The sequence below is a fragment of the Cervus elaphus genome, chromosome 4 (genome assembly GCF_910594005.1).
Source record: "Cervus elaphus chromosome 4, mCerEla1.1, whole genome shotgun sequence".
Lineage (NCBI taxonomy): Eukaryota > Metazoa > Chordata > Mammalia > Artiodactyla > Cervidae > Cervus > Cervus elaphus.
The window spans coordinates 68646089-68667597 of NC_057818.1; the positions used below are offsets into that span (position 1 = coordinate 68646089).

The following is a 21509-nucleotide window of genomic DNA, read 5'->3' on the forward strand; positions in this document are numbered from 1 at the left end:
AGAGTAGAGTGAAAAAGTTGGCTTAAAGCTTAACATTCAGAAAACTAAGATCATGGCATCTGGTTCTGTCACCTCATGGGAAACAGATGGGGAGACAGTGGAAGTAGTGTCAGACTTTATTTTTTTGGGCTCCAAAATCACTGCAGATGGTGACTGCAGCCATGAAATTAAAAGACGCTTACTCCTTGGAAGGAAAGTTATGACCAACCTAGATAGCATATTAAAAAGCAGAGACATTACTTTGCCAACAAAGGTCCGTCTGGTCAAGGCTATGGTTTTTCCAGTGGTCATGTAATGGATGTGAGAGTTGGACTGTGAAGAAAGCTGAGCGCCAAAAAATTGATGCTTTTGAACTGTGGTGTTGGAGAAGACTCTTGAGAGTCCCTTGGACTGCAAGGAGAGCCAACCAATCCATCCTAAAGGAGATCAGTCCTGGGTGTTCATTGGAAGGACGGATGCTGAAGCTGAAACTCCAGTACTTTGGCCACCTCTTGTGAAGAGCTGACTCATTGGAAAAGACCCTGATGCTGGGAGGGATTGGGGGCAGGAGGAGAAGGGGACGACAGAGGAGGAGATGGCTGGAAGGCATCACCGACTGGATGGGCATGATTTTGAGTAAACTCCGGGAGCTGGTGATGGACAGGGAGGCCTGGCGTGCTGCGATTCATAGGGTCGCAAAGAGTCGGACACGACTGAGCGACTGAACTAAACAGAACGGAGGGAGGGGTAGAGACGCAGGTGAGGTCGTGAGGCAGGCCATGGCGGAGAGGCCGCTCGCGCATGGACCCATCGGCTCCTTTCCTCAGAACCAGGGACAGGACCGGACCTCAGCCAAAGCGCAGTGGAGCACCGGTCTCAGGGCCCTGAGGAACGCCATCCCCCAGTTGCCCCCTGGGAAATGTAGTATCGGCAGCTGGGCTGGGAGGGTCTTGTGACAAGCCAAGGACTACATTTCCCAGCGAGCCTCAGAGGCGGAGAGGGGCTCGCGCCAATTCCACTTCTCGGCGCGGGAGGTTGTCATAGAGCTGCAGAAGCGTCGGGTTACCCCCATTCACCTCCGCTGGCTAGCGTGCAGGGTCGTGGGGAGGTGGCTGGGGACTCGGGAGAGGGGGCGAGGGGCAGAGTGGGAACAAGGCTCCGGAAATAGTCCGTGGGGCAGCCAGGAAACTCCTGGTCCTGGGAAGGGTGTTTGGTCGTCGTTTCTGCACGGCGGCGTTGTTCCACGCCAGCCGGCGTAGCTCCTGAAGGCAGTGAGTCCGCGGGAGACAGCAGGCGCGTGGTGAAAAGCCCCGGGCAGGGTGTGCAGCTGGCCAGAGGGCGCGGGACAAGAGGGCGGAGGATCACCACCCACTTCCTGAGGCACTGAGCGATATCCTCGGATAGGCGGCGCGGGGGCTGCTGGGACATGGAGTCCGGCAGGACTGGGCCTGTCCCGGAAGCAAGTTGCCCGGAAGTGATCCGCGAGGATCTGGGCTCTCGCCGCGCCTCAGAGTCAGTTCTTGTGCATCCGCGTTGGTCGCTTCCTTGGCGGAGTTTCTGGGCCTCCGGCCGGCGGCTCCCAGTTCTGTGGACACACTCGGTCAGCTTTTCCGCCCAGCTGCTCCTAAACGCACCTCCTCTGAGAAGTCTTCCTGGATTTCTGCAGCTCAGGCCACCTCCCTGCTCCCGCTGCACCTGCGCGCGTGCCCCCCTGAGGTGAGAGTGCAGGCGGGTCGGGGCAGGGTACTCGGGGGTCAGAACCCGGGTGTTTGGGCGCTGTTGGACTGACCGGCCTGGTTCAGGGGAGCCCTGACAAACCCTGTTAAAGCCATTCATTGGCACGGAAAATGATCTGTGTTCTTAAGTTACAGTGGTAGCAAATGACTGGTGGAAAGAAAGAAACTCAGATGCTTTGCAGACGTTACAAAAGGAAATGCAGATGTTTTCCTCCAGTTCCTTTCCCCAGAGTTGCCAGCTGAGGGGTTGCTGGTTTTCAGGATCTTTTGGTGAACACTTATAGCAGTAGTTCCTGTTTGCTGTTTGGAAATTTTACCATTAAACAGGACCGGGCCCCAAAGGAGCCTAACGTGAAGGAAGGCCCTCAGGGTAGGCTCCCGCTCTTGCTCTGCCTGTGTGGCTGCTCTCCCTGTCCCCAGCTGCCGTCGTGGACTTCTCCCTTTTGTCACTCCTTCCAGTGCCCCGAAGACTGCATCCTGCACTTGGGCACTTGGTCCCTGGGCTGGGACCCTCCCTGGTCACTGGGCCTCCGCTAGTTCACGCTGACACCTCTGCTTGGCTGCTGAACGGCTTTTCTGTCACTGAGACACTGGACATGTCCATGCTCCCTCCCCAGGAGCAGCCCATCTCCTTGGCCCAGTCTGGCCTGAACTTCTGAAGGCTTCCCTCCAGGACCCTCTCCCTTACTGTCCTAACCAGGTTCCCGGTTCGAGGTGTCCTCTGCCAGCTGCCCAGGTGGCCGGGTTTGGGGACGCGCTCCCTCATGGCAAGTGGCCTTGCAGGGTGTAAGTGGGTGGAGGGGTGTGGGTGGTGCACAGCCCTGATTGGGTGTGCATGTTTACCAGGAAGACAGTGCGTGTGGCTGAGTGAAGACGGGGAGGCCAGCTTCCCCACGCCTCACCATGGCAGCTGACCCGGCACCCTTCGGTCAGGAGGAGCTGGTGATCATCAAGGTGGAGGAGGACGAGGACGTCCCGTGGGATCCGGAACCGTTCTCCAAGCCTCAGCCCCACACCCCACTGCCTCCTCTCAGTTGGGACCCCCGGCTGTGCTTCCGCAGCTTCCGCTATGAAGAGGCCGCGGGGCCCCGCGAGGCGCTGGCCCAGCTCCGGGAGCTCTGCCGCCAGTGGCTGCGGCCCGAGGTGTACTCCAAGGAGCAGATGCTGGAGCTGCTGGTGCTGGAGCAGTTCCTGGGTGTTCTGCCCCCTGACACCCGGGTCTGGGTGGAGTCCCAGTGCCCTGAGAGCGGCGAGGAGGCTGTGGCGCTCGTGGAGGACCTCGCTCAGATGTTTCAGGAGACTGGTGAGCCCCAGGGAGTGGGCTTGGGGCAGGGGAATGTGCCGGGGGACCCAGCCCATGACCCTTGGTCCTGAGTGCCTGCTCGCTGTGCCCCGGTCCTTTGTGTCCCCATCGCTGGGAAGAAGACTCAGAAGCCGTGACCTGTTTGGAGACTTTCCTAGCCTGTGAGCCTCCCAGAGGTGCGAACCTGTGGTTGGCATGGCATTTCCCCCTCTGAGGGTGCTCTTGGCCTTCTTTCTCTTTTTCTTCCTGGCGAATTCACTGAGTGCATGGCATGTGCCAGCCCTGTGGGTCCAGCAGGGAAGGGAGAGACCAAGGTCCTTGGCCTGATGGAGCCCAGTCTGGTTTGAGTTGGATGATGAGACCCTCCAGTCACAAGTAGAGTGTCCTCCTTTCTCTGGAGGGAGTGGAGAAAGCCCAGCCAAGGGTGCCTTTGCAGTTCGTGCTGTATGATGTCTTCACCTTGGTCTGGGTGTGCACTCACACAGCTATGCAGCAGGCCGGAGAGGTGGCTGGTGATAGCCGTCAGTCCCCCGTGGCCTCTGTGTGCTCATTCACTCAGTGTCTGTGCAGCTCCTTTGCCTGCTTGGCCCCTTGTATCAAGGGGTGGAAACCATAGCACTTCAACAAACAGACAAAAACCCATCTTTAGTAAGCTGTAACACACACATCAAAAAATCGTACAGTTCATGGGTTTTAGTATATTCACGAGGTGCTACAACCACCACCCGTGTCTAACACCATAGTGAAATCACCTTCAAATGAACTCCATGCCCAGCAGCACTCACTCCCCTTTCTGCCCTCTCCCAATGCCTTGGCAGACGCTAACCTGCTTGGTGTCTCTGTGTACTTTCTTACTCTGGATGTCTTAGTAAATGGAGTCATACAGTATGTGGCTTTGAGGATGGGCTTCTTTCACTGAGTGTAATGTTTTCAGTGTTCATGGTGTAGTATGTCAGTATCTCACTGGTTTTTATGCCTTGTCATATCCAATTGTATGGTCATAGCACATTCTGTTTATTTGTTTTAACTGTTAATGGATATTTGGATTGTTGGTACCTTTTGGCTGTTACGATTAATGCTCATGTGAACTTAAGTATACTTTGTTTGTGCAGACAGATGTTTTCATTCAGGGTCCCCAAGACCACCCTTGGGCTTAGTGATTTTCGAGGAGCTGCAGGAATCGACAAGACTGTTATAGTCATGGTTGTCGTTTATTACAGTGAAAGGATGCAGATAAAGTCAGCGATGGGAAAAGGTGCCCATTCTGCGAGACACCAGGCATGAGATTCCAGAGTCCTGTCCTGCGGAAGCTGTGTGGGTTGTGCTTAGTAACCCTGGCAGTGATGTGCCCCAGCACACCCAGGGTGCTGTCCCCCGGGGGGCTTGCCCTTTGTTACCAGGCAGAATCTTCCAAGGGCTTTGAGGTCCCCTACTGGGAGCAGATCAAGGGCCAGACTTTTGCTGGGAGCGGGCAGGGCTTGGACAGCTCAGGCCTGCTGACACAGCTTTTTACCGACGACCCAGCTGCAGCCCAAGGAAGCATCTGACGACTGTTTCCTTGGCATTTCAGTGACTTGGGTTTCAGAGGCCTTGGGTGTGCTCTTGAGGTCGCGTGTATGTGGGTCAGAAGGGGCTGCTGCCTTCTGTGTGAGTCTGAGGGCAGGCGAGGTCTCATCCAACTCCGAGTCCCTGGCCAGTGTCCAGCTGCACGTTGACCTCTGGGTGTCCAACCCCTGTGTCCATGGGGCGGGGCTGCAGACACTAATGCTCCCCTTCTCCCTCAGCCCTGGTCCAGGCCCCTCCTGAGGACCAACAGCCTGGAGACCTTGCAGAGCTGGCCAAACCCTTCTTGGATGGAGCTCAGGTGAGCTGTGAGTCCTCCACAGTCAGAGATGCCATATCCTGCTGAAATCTGCCCCCCACCCTTCTTTACCCCAGCCCTGGGAAGGTCACCATAAGCAGTTGTGCCCAGCACCCCCTCGCCCCCGACCCCTGGTCCCTCACCCTTGGGCTGGGCCCTGCCTGGCACCGTGGTCCAGGCTAACACCATCATATACAGAGTTCAGTAAGTCCCTTGTATATGAATTTGCCAGTTGCAAACTTTTACAGATGTGAATGTGTGTTTGCATGTCCAGTCACGTAAGTTAGTTCACGTGTCTGGGGTACACTGTCACATGCATGCAATCTCTACATAGGGTTGTGTGTTTGTGTACTTCACAGTACAGTAGTACAGTATCTTTATTTCAAGCCCAGGATGTCTGGAAGCAAGCGTAAGAGCAGCGGTGACGTAGCTGGTACTGCTAAGAAGCGCCACGCGATAACGATGGAAACGAAAGTGAAGATAATTGAGAGAGTGGAGCGAGGTGAAAAGATGACAGATGTTGCTCGTTCGTTTAACTTGAACCGTTCAACTATCGGCACGATCGTCAAGAACAAGGACAAGATCCTGGAACACGTGAAGTCTGCTGTGTCGATGATGTCGACGATCATATCCAAGCGGCGTGGGAAAGCGATGGAGGAGATGGAGAAACTTCTCAGCGTGTGGTTGCAGGACCAGCATCAGCGTCGAGCCCCACTCAACATAATGCTGATTCAAGAGAAAGCTAAAAGCCTGTATGAAGACCTGAAGAAGAAATATGGTGAAGAATCAGACGGCCCGTCTTTTAACGCCAGCTGTGGCTGGTTTTATCGGTTCAAGGCCAGAGCCAATCTTCACAACGTAAAAGTAAGTGACGAGGCAATGAGTGCAGATATGGCTGCTGCCCGGGAATTTCCTGACATCCTTCGAGAAATTATTGATGAAGGGGCATATTTACCAGAGCAGGTTTTTAATGTGGATGAGACAGGACTGTACTGGAAGAGGATGCCAGACCGAAGTTACATCAGTAAGGAGGAAAAGTTGATGCCAGGTTATAAAGCAGCAAAGGACAGGCTGACTCTGCTGTTTGGTGGCAATGCTTCCGGCGATATGAAGCTGAAGCCTCTCTTGGTTTACCATTCAGAGAGCCCCAAAGCCCTTAGAAATATAGCCAGGGGCTCTCTTCCTGTTGTGTGGAAGAGTAACCCCAAAGCTTGGGTTACACAGGCCATTTTCCAGGACTGGTTTTTCCACCACTTTATCCCGGAGGTAGAGATATACTGCTTGGAGAAGGACATCCCGTTCAACATTCTTTTGTTGCTTGACAGTGCTCCAGGCCACCCCCCATTCATGGATGATTTTCATCCCAACGTCAAAGTAGTGCGTCTTCCACCGGATGCTGCGCCCCTTATCCAACCCATGGACCAGGGAGTTATATCGACTTTCAAGAAATATTATTTACGTCACACTTTTCGTCAGGCAGTGAAGGCGAGTGATGAGTCAGGAACAACCTTGCGACAATTTTGGAAGGACTATAACATCTACAAGGCCATAAAAAACATTGACTTTGCTTGGCGTGAGGTTACGGCCGGCACCATGAATGGCGTATGGAAGAACCTTTGCCCGCAGTTTGTTCATGATTTTCGTGAATTCGAGAAGGTGAATGAGGAGTCCAGAGAGGTCTTCAGCAACTTAGTGACCCTCAGTGAGAAGCTGGAGCTGGATCTGCAGGAGGATGACTTCATTGAACTCCTTGCTGTGCAACACGAGGAGCTCACTAACGAAGACCTGATGGAACTGGAGGCCCAGAGAAAGGACGAAGAGAGACAGGAGGAGGAAGAACGAAGTGAAGAGCTGAAGAGATTCACGATGCAGGACATGGCCAGGGGGTTCTCTCTGTTTGAGGAGGCACTGTTCATTTTAGAGGCCCAGGACCCAAATGTAGAACGGTACACGAAGGTTGAGGCAGCCGTTCAGAACGCAATCCAGTGCTACCGTGTCATCTATGATGAGAAAAAAAGAGCCACTGCCCAGACATCCCTCGATCGGCTTTTAAAGAGGGAGATGGAATTGCCAGCTCCTTGCTGGCAAGGAGCCAGAACCTGTGCCTCGACGTCAGGCCTGAGTGACGTCACAGCCCGCCCGCCTGTTGCTGACGGTCCTTCTCTCTGCCAGCTCCCCCTCCTCGTCCAGCTCCACCAGTAACTTCTTGCCTATTCACTCCATGCCAGTCCCTCTAATCAGGTGTTATGCTGTACTCCTGTACTTTCTAAGGTATTATACTGTAAGATTAAAGATGCTTTCTTTATTTTGTGTGTGTTTATTTATGTATTATTTATGTGAAAAGTATTATAAACCTATTATAGTACTCTGTAGTCAACACTACACACAGTACTATTATAGTATTATGTAACCAGTACTGTATACAGTGCTATGCAGTACTGTGTAGCCAGTATTATATACAGTACTATTATAGTACTGTGTAGCTATACTAAATGCAGTACTGTTGCAGTACTGTGTAGCCAGTTGTGTTAGTTAGGTCCCTAGACTAACTTTGTTGGACCTACAAGCTGTGCTCTTGGAATAGAACTTGTTCTTATGTAGGGGACTTACTATAGTTTAGCAGTTTCTGTTGGACAAAGATAGAAATACAGTGGTCATTATTTATGTCTTCTGATTTTAAAGAAAAATGTAAAATGTAGGTGCATTCTATGATAATTCAGACCTCAGCAGAAGTGTATAAAGCTTAAGCTTCACACCCAGTCTGCCTCCCTGAAGATGGTCACTGTCACCCACTGTGTGTCCTTCGTCCCTCACGTACACACGGGCAGTGCACACATGGACGTGTGTGTGAACGTGGGCCACATAGATGTTTCAAAAGAAAGCCCCATCCACAGTCTGCAGCCCACTGCTGTCACTTCATTCGTGCCAGGCTCCCCTCCAGTGGTGCAGGCAGCCTCAGCCTTTAGTGGCTCTGTTGGAGTCGTCTGCCCAGGCTGAGAGGGCGTGTGGGCCGCTGTTTGCCTCTCATTCTGGGACACACACCATTATCTTGGCTCTGCCCTCTTGGGCTCTTCTGCCCTCTGGGCCTGCCTGTCCTCTGGATGGGACCAGAACATCTCTCTGTGTCAGGGGCTCCTGCATGTTTGTGATCATGGTGGGTAACCCAGGGAGTGCCCCATGATGAGAGGAACCTGCTCACACGCAGGAAGGAGAGCAGACCAGCCCAGGAGCTTGGCTGGGTGAGGGGGGAGAGGGGACCCCACCGTGGCCCTCCCTATCCCTGACTGCCATTGCTGGGTGTTCCTGAGACACCACCGGGCCTGGGAGCATCTGCAGCAGCCTTGCCAGACCTGCCTGAGTCTGGCTTAGCTGGCGTCCTGCTGGCAACTCTGAGACCCACTGGGGGCTCCCCGGTCAGGCTTCCATCACCCCTCTGGACTGCGGGGCTGCCTCTGAGCGCTGGGCCGCCCACTGTGCTGTGGAAGGATGGGGGGCCAGGGCCTGCAGTATGCCGTCTGGGCGGTTTCCCCCTGCACAAGCATTTCCTCCTTAGAAACAGTCAAAGACAGGACGTCCCTGGTGGTACAGGGCTAGGACTCCACTCTTCCACAGCGGGGAGCTCGGGTTCCACCCCGGGTTGGGGAACTTAGATCCCACATGCCCCGTGGCATGGCCCCAAAATAAATGAATTTAAAAAAACCCACAACACACCCAGAAACAAAAGCCCGGAGTTCTGACACCCTTAGCGACACGGCTCGTCTGGTAAGTCAGGGCCCTGACATGGCAGCTGCCGCTGGCCTCTCCTTTGCCTGGCCGCCGTGGAGCGGGGAGCTGGGTTCATGTGCCCTGGCTGCCGTCCCTGGGCCAGTCTCTGACATCTGGTAATTTCTGTGCTCCTCCTGACATCAGTATGCGGTGTGTCCTGCCACCCTGGAGGTTTCGCTGAGGCCTGCGAGTAGGTGAGGTGGGCTGGTGTCCTGAGAGCCCGGGCAGGTGGCGGTGGGTTTTTGGTGAAGTTTCTGTGGTCCGTGGGGCAAGAATCCATTCAGTGGGCAGTGAGCTCTGGCCAGATATGGCCCGGAATCCCCTCACCTAGAGCGAGACACGAGCCGGTGATCTCTGACGGTTTTCCCTGATCCCGTGGGCACTTAGCACCCGTAAATGCCGCCACCCGTTTTGCAGCAGGTCGGGGCAGGGGCGGCAGCGGTCCTGAAATCGGCGGGCACAGGGCGGGAGCAGAATATGCTGGAGAGAGCGGTGTGGGCCTGAAGCCCGACCTGGAGAGGCTGCTGCGTGTGCGCCAGCGCCGGAGTGCCAAGTGGGACCGCAAGGCCATCGACCTGCAGGTGAAGTTCGAGGTGCTGCGGCTCTTGGAGCCGGAGAGAAGCTCAGCGGGATCTGGAGGACCCTAGGGCTGTCTGTCGCCCCCGTGGCTACTATCCGCAACAAGGACAAGATCAGAGCGAATGAGTTCGCAGGCGTCCACGTCGCGCACCACCGCCAGGGCGATGGAAAACAGAGCGGCTGCTGAGCGTGCGGATGGAGGACACGAGGAGGCGCGCGGCGCCCGGCACCGCGGTGCTGGGCCAGGAGAAGGCCCGCAGCCTGCTCGCGGAGTTCAAGTGGGCGCAAGGCGCGGGGCTGGGCCCGAGACCGTCGAGGCCAGCCGCGGCTGGTTAGCGCTCTTAAAGGCGCGGCACGGGCCGCGCGCACGTGCCCGGCGCAGCTGCAGAGAGTGATCCCGGACGGCGGCGACGCGGCCCGGCAGGTGTTCCGTGGGGACGAGACCCGGTTGTTCTGGAGGCGGCTGCCCGGCAGGACAGGCCCTTCCGCGGCGGAGAAGCCGGACCCTGAGCTCGCAGGCGCCCGCGATCTCCTGACCCTGCTGCTCAGCAGCAACGCCGCCGAAGGCTTCAAGCTGAAGCCGCTGCTGGTGTTCCTCGCGGAGAACCCGCGAGCGCTCAGGGGCTTCTCCAAGCCCAACCTGCCCGCGCTGTGGCACTCGCACAGGGTGCCCGGGTCACCAGGAGCCTCTTCCAGGAGCGGCTCGGGGGCTTCTGCCCCGCAGTGGAGAAGTACTGCGCCCGGCACGCGCCCCCGTTCAAAGAACTGCTCGTCCTGGACGGCGCTTTCCGCCGCCCCGGGAACCTGGACGACCTCTCCGACGACGTGCCCGTGGAGGACCTGCCCACGGATGCCGCAGCCCTCAGCCAGCTAGCCATCCATCCAGGGCCTGATCGCCACGTTCAAGGCCTGCTCTCTGCGGAGGGTCTTCCGCTTCCCGCCGGCGAGGGCTGGGGGTACAGAGCCGTCCTGCGAGGAGCTGGCGGGGCTGGAGCGGGAGCGGCAGCCGGGGGAGGGCGAGGACAGCTCACCGGGCACCTGGCCAAGGCCGGAGCACACGTGGACTCTGGCCTGCGGGGCATCAGGGACAACGACCCCTAGCCAGAGCGCAGCCCCCGCGTCTGCCGTGTCCTGAACGAGGTCAGCCGCTATCGCCAGCTTCTCAGAGAGGAGCGAGGCCTTATATGTCGTGTGGGGGGGGGGGGGGGGGGGGGGGGGGCGCGTTGGAAGTTCTGAGACCTCCAGACTGTTGGGGGTGGGGGTACTCCCTCTCCAATTTTCACAAGGAAGTGACACTGGCCTGCATGCTTCCATTTTATATCAATCCCTGATTTTTTTTTTTTTTTTTGTCATCAAGTAATTTATCTCAAGTGAACCTCTCAAATACATGGTTTTAGAAGTCTTGATGAACTCTCAAGTTTCTTTATTGCATCCTGGGCACTTTGGGGCCAGTGCGCCCTAGATTTCCTAGTGGAATCGCCAGAAGCGTCATTCTCCCTGGGCGGTATTCCTCCGCCTTGCTCACTGCACTGAGTCCCTCCTGTCCCCACAGTTGGGCTCCTGGGGTGGGGTTCAGAGAGGGTTCTGCTTGTTTTCTGGCCTTTCACCCTTCAGCCGGGCTTCAGGACCTGCAGCGGCAAAGGCTGGCCCCAGACAAGCCCCACCAAGAGACTCAGGGATCCAGAGCGCGGGCCTGGGTGGAAGGAGTGTCCCGCCACATGCCTCTGATCTCTGTTCCCCCCAAATCTTAGATGCCTCTTCACCCCCGCAGTGAAGCCCAGCCCCTGCTGACCAGCCCGGAGAGGGAGGAGGGACATGGCCGTGGGTGAGCTGGTGAGCACAGCAAGCGGGGCTGGGGGGCCCTGGGCACCCTGGCTTGTCCTCTGCTGTGAGCTCCCGCTCCAGCCTGGGGCTCAGGTCCACTTGCCTTTGGATGCCTGGCCTCAAAATAGACCTGTCTGTGGGGCGTGCTAGCCTACATGAAGCTAGTGTGGACGTGGGAGACGGGACCTGAGCAGAGAGGGAGCCCCCACAGGCCCATCCCGTCTTCAGCCAGGCCTGGAGGCAAGATCTGGGCCCCCAGCCCTGCTCAGCTGCCCACAGTCAGCAAGCTTGCCCCTGGACCCTTGTCCTAGACCGTCTTCTGGGTTCAGCTCCTCTCCCACCCCAACCCACGGTTCACCTCTTCCTGCCCAAGTCCCAGGGCACTCCAGTTTGTGATCAAAAACTTCCCTGAGCTCCCCTTCTGTCCTGTTTCTTTCACCATTGGCTCCAAGTGGAGCTGGGCTGGCTCTGGCTGTGCTGGGACGTTGCTCCCCCATCAGCCCTCCAGGGCCAGTGGTTTTCTCCCCTGTGGATGCCTGAAAGTTGCCCACCAAGTGTCAGGTTCAGAAAGGGGCTGTCTGGGGGCAGGGAACACTGGTGGTGACTGCAGCTGTTAAAAGATGCTTGCTCCTTGGAAGAAAAGCTATGACAAACCTAGACAATGGTGAGCTGGTGAGCACGGCGAGCGGGGCGGGCGGCACGGGGCACCCCGGCTTGTCCTCTGCTGTGAGCTCCCACTCCAGCCTGACATCGCTCCAGCAAAGCAGAGACATCACTTTGCTGACAAAGGTTCGTATAGTAAGAGCTATGGTTTTTCCAGTAGTCATGTATGGATGTGAGAGTTGGACCATGAAGAAGGCTGAATGCTGAAGAATTGATTCTTTCAAACTATGGTGTTGGAGAAGACTCTTGAGAGTCCCTTGAACTTTAAGGAGATCAAAGCAGTTAACCTTAAAGGAAATCAATCCTGACTATTCATTGGAAAGACTATTGCTGAAGCTCCAATACTTTGGCCACCTGACTTTAAGTTGACTCATTGGAAAAGACCCTGATGCTGGGAAAGTTTGAGGGCAGGAAGAGAGGGGGGGCAACAGAGGATAAGATGGTTGGATGGCATCACTGACTCAGTGGACATGAGTTTGAGCAAGCTCCGGGAGATGGTGAAGGACAGGAAAGCATGGCATGCTGTAGTCCATGGGGTCGTAGAGTCAGACATGACTTAGTGACTGAACAACAACAACATCACTGATAAAAACAGATTCAGCTGGCGTTCAAGGAGGATGCTCTGAACATTCCTAAATCAAGGACTTTGTGATCAAATATGTCTGCAGTGAATTTCTAGGTAAGATAAGGTGACTCTGTACATTTACATTATCTATCAGGTGTTCAATAAACAGCAGTGGAGGCCCTGGAAGCCAACCTGTCCTGACTTCTAACGTCATGTGTGCACACTGGCCTGCTTGTGTTTAGGGTTAGGGTTAGGGTTTAGGGTTAGGGTTAGGGTAAGGTTAGGGTTAGGGTTATGTGGTGGGGGCTTGGGGCATGAAATGGGCAGACGGGTGCAGGTGGGAGCTCCCCGCAGGTGCTCAGCTCTGATGGCGTTTATTCCCCACATCTGCCCGCATTCTCTGCTTTGATGCAGCACAGTGCCCTGTGGGCATCAACCCCGGCAGGAAGGTACTTGACCTGGAGCCTAGGATGTGTTAGGCCCACCCCCCGGCCCCTGCGGGGAAGCAGTTCCTGAGCGCTCTCCTTCCCTAACTGACCAGCAGGATGGATGGACTGTCTCTTCCCATGGACGCTGCAGGATTGTCCTTCCTGGGCGACCTGGGTAGCGCCTCCTGCTAGGAGCCCGGAATGCTGTAGCCGGGCCACTTCTGGTCTGTCTTTGCAGGATGCTGGACTGCGCTCCACCAGGTTCCTGGCTCTCCCTGGGCCCTGACCACCACGTGGTCGCAGAACCTGGTCACAGTTTTGTTTTGCCTGCCGACGTGTTTAGTGTCAAAGCTTTTGTTCCCTTTCCTGATGTGAGTGAAATGTGGAGCCAGTGATGATTTCTTTAAGAAAGATACATCCCAGTTCTCACATGCAGGTGAGCCCCTGTCCAACGATGAGAAACCCAGGGGGTGTGACCTGTGCCTTCTGGGAGCGCAGCCCTAGGCGACTTTGAACCTGGCCAAGTTCTGTCTACATGGTGGATTCAGACCTCTGCAAGTCCTGTCTACACTCATTATGTTTAGATGAGACCATGTTCTTCTACAGTGAGAACATTCATGCCTGGCCAGGTTCTCTGTGCAGTAGGACATGGAGACCTGGGTGCAGACCCGGCCTGGCCTCTGTCCTGGAAAACTCCGTGCCTGTGTCTGCATGTCAGTGCTCAGAGGTCTGGGGTCTGGAGCTGAGGTGGGTTTCTCTGGGTAGCCGTGGGGTTCCATGGCCCTCCCGGGGGTCAGTGCTGAGGTAGGGCTCTTAGTCTTTCCCTCTGACACGTTCACTGCCCCCCGGGGCTCATCAAGACACAGATAGGCTACCTGGTTGTTGTTGTTCCGTCTCTAAGTCGTGTCCAACTATTTGTGATCACATGGACTGCAGCACGCCAAGCTTCCCTGTCCTTCATTATCTCCCAGAGTTTGCTCAAATTCACAGCCATTGAGTCAGTGATGCCATCCAACCATCTCATCCTCTGTCATCCCCTTCTCCTCCTGCCTTCAATCTTTCCCAGCATCAGGGTCTTTTCTAATGAGTCAGCTTTTCCCATCAGGTGGTCAAAGTATTGGAGCTTCAGCTTCAGCGTCAGTCAGAACGATGAATATTCACAGTTGATTTCCCTTAGGATTGATTGGTTTGATCTCCTTGCAGTCCAAGGGGCTCTCAAGCATCTTCTCTACCACCACAGTTCGAAAGCATCAGTTTTTCAGTGCTCAGCCTTCTTTATGGTCCAGCCCTCACATCCATACATGCCTACTGGACAAACCACAGCTTTGACCATATGGACCTGGCTTGTTTATACATTGGGGGCCTGCCGACCACAGCCATGATGTCCTGACCAAGGGAATGTGTGACCCCAGTTAGGGAGGTCTGGGGACTCTCACCCCATCTGCATGGGCCAGAATCATGTGTGGAGGGAGACTATACACTTGAAGTTAAGAAAAAGGGAAGAACACATGTGAGCTTCACTTGACTTGTGTTTAGGAATCAATGCTTTACAATATCATTTTATACAGGCCTCTGCCTATTTCCTCTTTACCCCTGAGCAGTTCCCCATCCCTGGGGCTCCTGGAGACTCCTCAGGTGAGCTACCTGGTAATTATTCCAACTCACCAGCAAGAGCATGGGGAGAAGGGAGCAGGTTTATCTGGGCAATTGATTGCAGGGCACATGGACCAGCAAAAAGCCAATGAGCAGCAGGTGAGGTTGCAACTGTGATCTCCTTCCAGTAGATGTCCATACTCAGCAGAGACAAGACCTGCCCCTCCTCTTCCAGCCCAGCTTCTGGTGTGTTCTCACAGAATCTCAGTGGGACAACAAAAGACCGAGACTGAAAGCACAAAGGTAATGTGTTCAACATTATTATGATGGCTGTAAAAACAGTTAATATCACACAGAACCAAAGGGAATGTGGGAGAGCAGGAGGGGGAACCTGGGTCCCCATTGAGACCCTCTCAGCAAAGTTTGGCCTGGGTTGGGCTTGGAGGGTGTGACCGAGAGTTTGCTGGACAGGATGCCACATTTAGAGGGCCTCCTGCAGTGTAGGTTTCAGGGCTACATAGCAACTAAGTGCAGAGCATGGTGGCTGAGCTGATGGCTGTGGATCCTGCAGGCTGAATGCTGAACCCTGAATGTTGGAAGATTGTCTGGAGTCACAGGACGTGCTTGCTCTCTCTGCTGAGATGATCTCAAGGGGACCCAGGTTCCCCCTCCTACTCTCTAGAAGCCATCAGACAGCAGCCAATCCCCACAGGAAACCCTGAGGAAACTCTGGAAGGAGAAGAATACCTGCCCTCTAGCAGCCACTAGGCTGCAGCCACTTCTCATGGTGAGCCCTGAAGAAACACGGGAAGGAGAGGAGTACCTGCCCTCTAGCAGCCACCAGGCTGCAGCCACTTCTCATGGTGAGCCCTGAAGAAACTCGGGAAGGAGAGGAATACCTGCCCTCTAGCAGCTATCAGGCTTCAGCCACTCCCCACTGTGAGCCCTGAGGAAACTCAGGAAAGAGAAGACAGGATACTGGCCCCAGATGGTGAGGTGTGTATCAAAGGGGATGATTTCAATGAGATGACTCTTGCACCTTCCCATATATTAAAAATGCGAAATTCCTTACCTTTAGATGTTGCCTGCATTTTTGAAGTCCTAAAAGCTTCTTGCTGAATAAAATTTAACTCTCAACACCTAGATTATAAATATTTTTATGCCTACACATATGAAGTAGACACTTTCCAAAGAGCAACAAAAGAAGACAAATCTCAACATTTGAAACACTGGCACCAATGGTGGACACTCCCCTAAAGATGCAACTGATGGAGCAATTAGAACAATTATCACTCCTTTTCCCATAAGATTGTGGAATGGACACTGAGAGTGGGAAATAATACAGGGAAGAACAAAATCTGACTCCATGTTTAAAAAATTTTTTTCTTCAAATTAAATCTTTTAATTTAACCTTTGCTCCCTGTTGGTTTGTTTGCTACAGGGACACTGTCCATACATAATGGCCTGCCTCAGGAAATCCCACCCCTCTGCCTTTGTCCAGGACCTGTCTACCTGTGGATGGCTACAGGAAGGGAGAAAGTAACACATCTCGCTCCAAGGCTGGCCATTCCAGGAGATATTTGCCACATTAATGGCCTTTTAACTTTATTTCCTCACCTCCCAGCTCTGTGTTCTATAAAAGACACTGGCATTCAGACTCTGACAAGATGGCTTCCTTGAGATGTTAGTCTGCCATCTTCTCAATCTTCTGGCTTTCCAAGTAAAGTAATATTCCTTGCCTCAGCACCTCGCCTCTGATTTGTTGGCCTGTTGTGAGGCATGCAGAGCGAGCTTGGATTTGGTAACAATCCCATGTGCCTTGCAGTCAAAAAATCAAAACATAAAATGGAAGCAATATTGTAACAAATTCAAAGAAGACTCTGAAAGTGGACTGTATCAAAAAGATCTGAAACTAAAAACCAAAAGGAACTCAGTGGTTGTCTGAAATATTTAAAAAGGAGTTAATGCCCCTTTTGCCCATACCCCCTGAAGCCACACTGGACAGTTAGGCCCTGTCCATTCAGGACACCCTCTCCAGACCCCAGCTGGAGGTGCTCTGCCCCCAGTACCCACCTGGGTCTCAGGAGGTAGCAGAGACACAGCCTAGGGGGTCTCTTCTCTGGTCCAGGGGAGTGTCACACCAGCCACCCTGTCTCCCTGCCCATAATAAATAAGGAGGGTTGTTGGCACCTGGGTGAGTGATGTTGTGGGCACCTGGACTGCCTCGTCCTTGTGATTTGAGGTGAAGACAACACAGAAGGAGAACCAGCCAAGAAGCATCCAGTCAGTGCCGGGAGCCAACACACGATACCCTACCCCTAAAAAGGCCATAAGGGAGAAAATCTGACAGGCAAGGCGGATCAGGTTTTCAGGGGTTTTCGAAAAGGCCAGCTCACGAGATCCCGCCCATGACAAGGTCACGAGGAGAAAGCCTGACAGGCAAGGCAGATCAGGTTTTCAGGGATTTCAAAAAACTGCCCCCGGCTCTCACCTTAAAGATGATATCTGTCTTTCTGATGCCTGCCTCAATGGACTACTCCCTAATTTCTGTGACACAGGCAGGAAGGCCTTCCCCGATCTCTCCCCAAATAAGAATCAATTTAGAACTTTAATCAATAAGTTTCCCAGGTGGTGGTATTTTATGAGATTATTGAGGGTGAAAGGAGTGTTTTAATTTAAACTCCTTTGCTGGTAGTTTGTTAGCCAAATGCATTTATGCGCTTGGTACTAATATGCATGATTGCTTATAATATCCTAATCATAAAATAGCATAAAGAACCTGATTATATAAAAGCCCTAATAGATACAGAGCCTTTTTAAGGGGTAAAGGAGTCCTATTAGAAAACATAAGAAAAATTATTCTATAGGTGGTTATTGGGTTGTGATTTGCTTGCTGTGTTTTTGCTTGCTGTATTTTTGCCTTTAATGTGCTAAGGTTGTGTTATAAAAATCATTGTTAATATAGTTAAAGATCTAAAGAAATAAGAACTTAGCCCTAGTGTGGTAACAATGAGATGATTGTTAATTGTCAGCCAGGAGTGCTAGGCAGAAGCTGCCTCACCAAAGTCGCAGAGTCAGTATGGGGTAAACTTCTTAGATAAACGCAACTGACAACTTTTGCAGAAAGATTAATTTTTGTATTAACAAGATTATAATTCTACTCTGTACTATTTCCCTATGACACTGTTATCTTTCAGTTAAGGTCACCATAAAAATGGAAAATAGGTTTACAATCACCTGACCTGCATAAAATGTTAATAGGCCCCAAGGCCGGAAGATAATGTACAAGACTCTCATAAACAAAGAAGTATGCAAAAAACACCCTGGTTTCGTGAAGGACAAGCTGATGTAATGTTAAACTATCTTCTCCTTAGAAATGTACTAACTTAGGGTGTAAAAGCTATGGTAAAAAATAAAGGATTGCCAGACTCTGCCAGACCCTGCAAACACCCCCGTCTGGTCACTCTCTCTCCCTTTCTCCCTCTCCCTCGCAGACTTGGCCCTATCAAGGCTAGTCTCACGTGTCTTCTCTCTCTCGCCGACGCCGTTCATCCTGAGGGTACCCCCTGGATCCTGCCGAGGCTGGACCCCAGTAAGTCAGGAGTAAACCTCTCTTCACAGGGACCCTGTGAGACCCAAGCACTCACTCTGCCCACCTTGCTCTGACTTTTGGGAACTGGCCTTTGTCATTCTCTGGGCAGGAGGTGGGAAGGACAACCCGGTCTCTCTTCCACCTCCTGAGACCCAGGCAGGCACCAGGGGAAGCAGCACCTCCACCTGGGGTCTGGAGAGGGTGTCCTGAATGCACAGGGCCTAACCGTTCAGTAAGGCCGACCCTTGTCCACAGTGCACTGACCTGCTGCAGGGTCTCGGGTTCCCTGGCATCCAGCTCCCCCATCGCCAACCCCAGCTTGGTGTCTTGGGAGCCCCTCACTGGCAGGCATCCAGCAGGTGAAAGCTGCATGCCCAGTGAGAAGGAGGAGAAGCCGGTGGGGCAGGGGTCCAGCATGGAGTGTCCAAGGCCCCTCTGCTCCCCCAAGAACACCCAGCCCCACCTGCCATGGCCTTTCTCCTCTTTAGTATGTGTCTTTGTGGCTGATGTTGCCAAACACCTTCCTCTGGAAGAGAAGACTCCATGACCATGGAAGGAGTGGAGGTGAGGAGGTGCTGTAGCCCTAAACCCAGGGAGCTTGAGGACTAACTTCCCTGACCCCTGAACATACTGCCTGTTACATCTGTACCAACCGGGGCCAAGATCCAGAGAGATTCTCTGTGGAAACACTTTTCATGTCCAACAAGAGAACCAAACTAGGCCAAGATCTGGGCAGATTCTCTGTGGAAACATGTTTCATATCCAACAAGAGAGGATTTGTTAAGTCACAGCCGAACCCCGAGACGTGGGATGTGCTGTAACTGTGGAGACTGCAGGGAAGACATTTGAGAGGCTTCTTCTCAGGCGGCTCCCCTGGGGCCCCTGGAGTTACTGGACCCAGAGGCGGAGCACTCGCGCTTCTCTCCTCACTGCAGGCCAGACAGTGCCCTCAACCTCACAGCCCCGCCTCCCTGAGTTCAACAGAAACACCCCGGTCACAAGCCCAAAGCTCAGTCTTCTTGGTGAGCAGAGCAGAGGCCGGTGGGAAGGTGGGTGGAGGCTGAAAGCTTTCGTAGAAGAAAAACACGCACATGTGTTCTTGTGTGTGCTGGCCAGATACTGCAGTAATTGGTGTTTCCTACACATTTATGTTGGGTTTTAGTTTCTGTATTTTCTAAATTTCTTTCCTTTTTTTTTTTTTAAACAGCTGCATATTATGAGAAAATTTTTGCAATCAACCACGAGACCTTGCAAAATAAGTTCTTTAGCAAAATTTCTTTTGCTAAAATGTTGAAGTTTTCTATGGTGACAGATGAACAGCCTCCTGCTTTTGAATATTTATTTAATTGGCTGCGTTGGGTCTTAGTTGTGGCAGGCAGGGTCTTTAGTTGAGGCATGTGGGATCCAGTGCCCTGACCAGGGATTGAACCTGGCCCCTCTGTGTTGGGAGCTCAGAATCTTAGTCTCTGGACCAGCACAGAATGCTGCAACCTTCTACTTAAAAAAAGATTATTTATTTATTTTTGGGTGTGCTGGGTCTTCGCTGCTGTGCGGGCTTTTCTCTGGTTGTGGGGTGCGGGGGCTGCTCTTTCGTTTCTGTGCTGAACTTCTCCCTGTGGCAGCTGCTCTGGTTGGGAAGCACGGGCTCTAGGCTCTTGGGCTGCAGTAGTTGTGAACGGACTAAGTTGCTCCACAGCACGTGGGGTCTTCTCAGATCAGGGATTGAACCCGTGTCTCCTGCATTGGCAGGCGGATTCTTAACCACAGCACCACCAAGGGAGTCATTCCCCTCTCCCCTTCCTGCCAACATCCTACTTAAAAAAAAGACTAAATCTGTTTAGTAAGTTTTCAGGAGTCTGAGCTCTGAGATCAGCGTCTGCGGTGTCATTCTCCCAAAGCCTTCAGATACCAGTTGGGCTCATGACTCTGGTGACCAGAATGGGTCTGCTGGCTGAAGACAGGCTTGGCCTCTGGAGCTCTGCCCTCACCGACTCACCCAGGGCCCAGAGCCCCAGCAGTCAAGCAGAGCCGCGTGCAGGCAGGGCTGGTACAGCTCTGGGGCTGCTGCAGTCAGGGTGGAGCATGTGGCGGAGGCAGCTGGCTGTCCGTCCCCGTGACTGCTGGTGTCCTGTGTGCCCGTGCAGGGTAGTCACGGTGTCAGGTGAGGCCTGGCCGCTGTCGTGGGGACAGGATGGGACGTCAGACAGCTCGCATCCCCATCCCCCAACTCCACTTCAGATCGTGGCTTGTGGCTGCTGGCAGCTCCCTGGGCTGAGAGGCTATGTAAAGCGCCAGCCTCCTTGCTCAAGGTCAGCTGAGACCCCCCAGCTCTCGGGTCACACACCATCCCTGCCACTGTGCAGGTCGTCCCACTTCTGTGAGGGAGGGCCTGTGTGGGGTTGTGGGTGATGGAGGATTTGGAGGTGTTGTGGGCTGGCCCAGGAGCCAACTGTTGGAGGGGAGGGGAGGGGAGGGGAGGGAGAAGCTTTGACCTGCTCAGCCTTCCAGGGGATTCCAGGCCCAGCTCTGGTGGGAAGTGCAGGTGAGAAGCCCCTACAAGTTTCTGGGTCCCCACCGTTTTTCACTTGAAGCCCCTCTACCTGCACCACCCCTAACTCTCCCTTCTGTGGCCCCTGCCTCAAGCCACAGAAGATGGGGAGTTTACGTGGCTTCCCTTCCTATAGGGAAACCAAGCCACAGACAAATGCACTCCTTTAAGAAAGCATGAAAGAAATGAGAAAATAATAGTGGGTGGTTATTACTGACATGGTTCATGTAGAGACACTTCACAAGCCTGGCACATGGAGGGGACTGAGGGCCGTTGCCCCGGGTCCTGGAGTTTGCACCCTTCGCCCCCGTCTCCATGGCCCACTCTCCCCTTGGTGTCTTCTGGTGGCCGGGCGGACTTCAGCCTCCTGAGCCCCTTCTGGAAGGACCAGGCCAGGGCAGAGTCATTCACAGAGGGGAGGGTGTGGTCGACCTTAAGAACCCCATTGCCCCCACTCTGTGTCGGAGCTCAGTTCTGGGTCTGAGCAAGCGTGGCTTCCTGGTGCTGTCCCCACCCTCACTCACCCAGGGTGGGGGGGCTTTGTGTCCACCTTGTCCCCTCGTGCAGCCTGGTCACCCCGGGACCCGTGATGTGTGTGCATCTGCTCATCTCACAGCTCACCCCGGGGCCCATCAGACTTCACTCATGACAGGGAAGTGTAAGGATGAACTTTTCCATGGTTAAGAATTTCAGGGTCGCGACAGCGTTGATGAAAGCATGTGAGCATAGGTACAAGGCCCATGCATAGAGAAGCCGCAGTGTGGACTTCGAGGACCCTCCGTGTGGGGGGTGGGATGGGGGCCGGACAGGGATTTCCTGCACACGCGGCTCCAGGCTCCGTTGTCGGCAGGGCGGACGACTGTGGGCACTGGCTGTCTGTGGAGGGGCCCTGGGGCTGCCCAGCTCAGCAGGAACGATAGTGGTGGGAAGGGAGGTTGCCCTCCCTTAGCACCCCTGACCTCACAGGTCCTCATCAGGGCAGTTGAGTGCCTAAACAGCCCCTTCCTTGTCTAGCTCTGAAGACCTGGAAGGTGTGGGGGCTGAAAGACATGCAGAAAACAAAATTCTGTAAA

The 21509-nt window shown here is 53.9% G+C and overlaps 1 protein-coding gene across 5 annotated transcripts; it reads left to right on the forward strand.

Moving 5' to 3' along the window:
• The first annotated feature begins 625 nt into the window (after window positions 1-625).
• LOC122692689 (tigger transposable element-derived protein 1-like) lies at window positions 626-7184 on the forward strand. Of its 5 annotated transcripts, XM_043900507.1 has the most exons (5): window positions 626-1695; window positions 2043-2085; window positions 2562-3018; window positions 4803-4882; window positions 5252-7184. In XM_043900507.1, the coding sequence occupies exons 3-5, from the start codon at window positions 2619-2621 to the stop codon at window positions 7079-7081; spliced, it is 2310 nt and encodes a 769-aa protein (XP_043756442.1). In that variant the 5' UTR covers window positions 626-1695; window positions 2043-2085; window positions 2562-2618; the 3' UTR covers window positions 7082-7184. The 5 variants fall into 5 exon arrangements, with proteins under 5 accessions (XP_043756442.1, XP_043756441.1, XP_043756443.1 ...); XM_043900506.1 differs by lacking the exon at window positions 2043-2085; XM_043900508.1 differs by lacking the exon at window positions 2043-2085 and having other exon boundaries at window positions 2566-3018.
• Window positions 7185-21509: the final 14325 nt, after the last annotated feature.

Bases quoted from the DNA above. Each gene is read 5' to 3' on its own strand.
- LOC122692689 (XM_043900507.1), top strand. From the start codon at position 2,619: ATGGCAGCTGACCCGGCACCCTTCGGTCAGGAGGAGCTGGTGATCATC. The intron at 3,019-4,802 runs GTGAGCCCCAGG...CTTCTCCCTCAG, and splicing joins TCAGATGTTTCAGGAGACTG to CCCTGGTCCAGGCCCCTCCT. The intron at 4,883-5,251 runs GTGAGCTGTGAG...ACAGTAGTACAG, and splicing joins CCTTCTTGGATGGAGCTCAG to TATCTTTATTTCAAGCCCAG.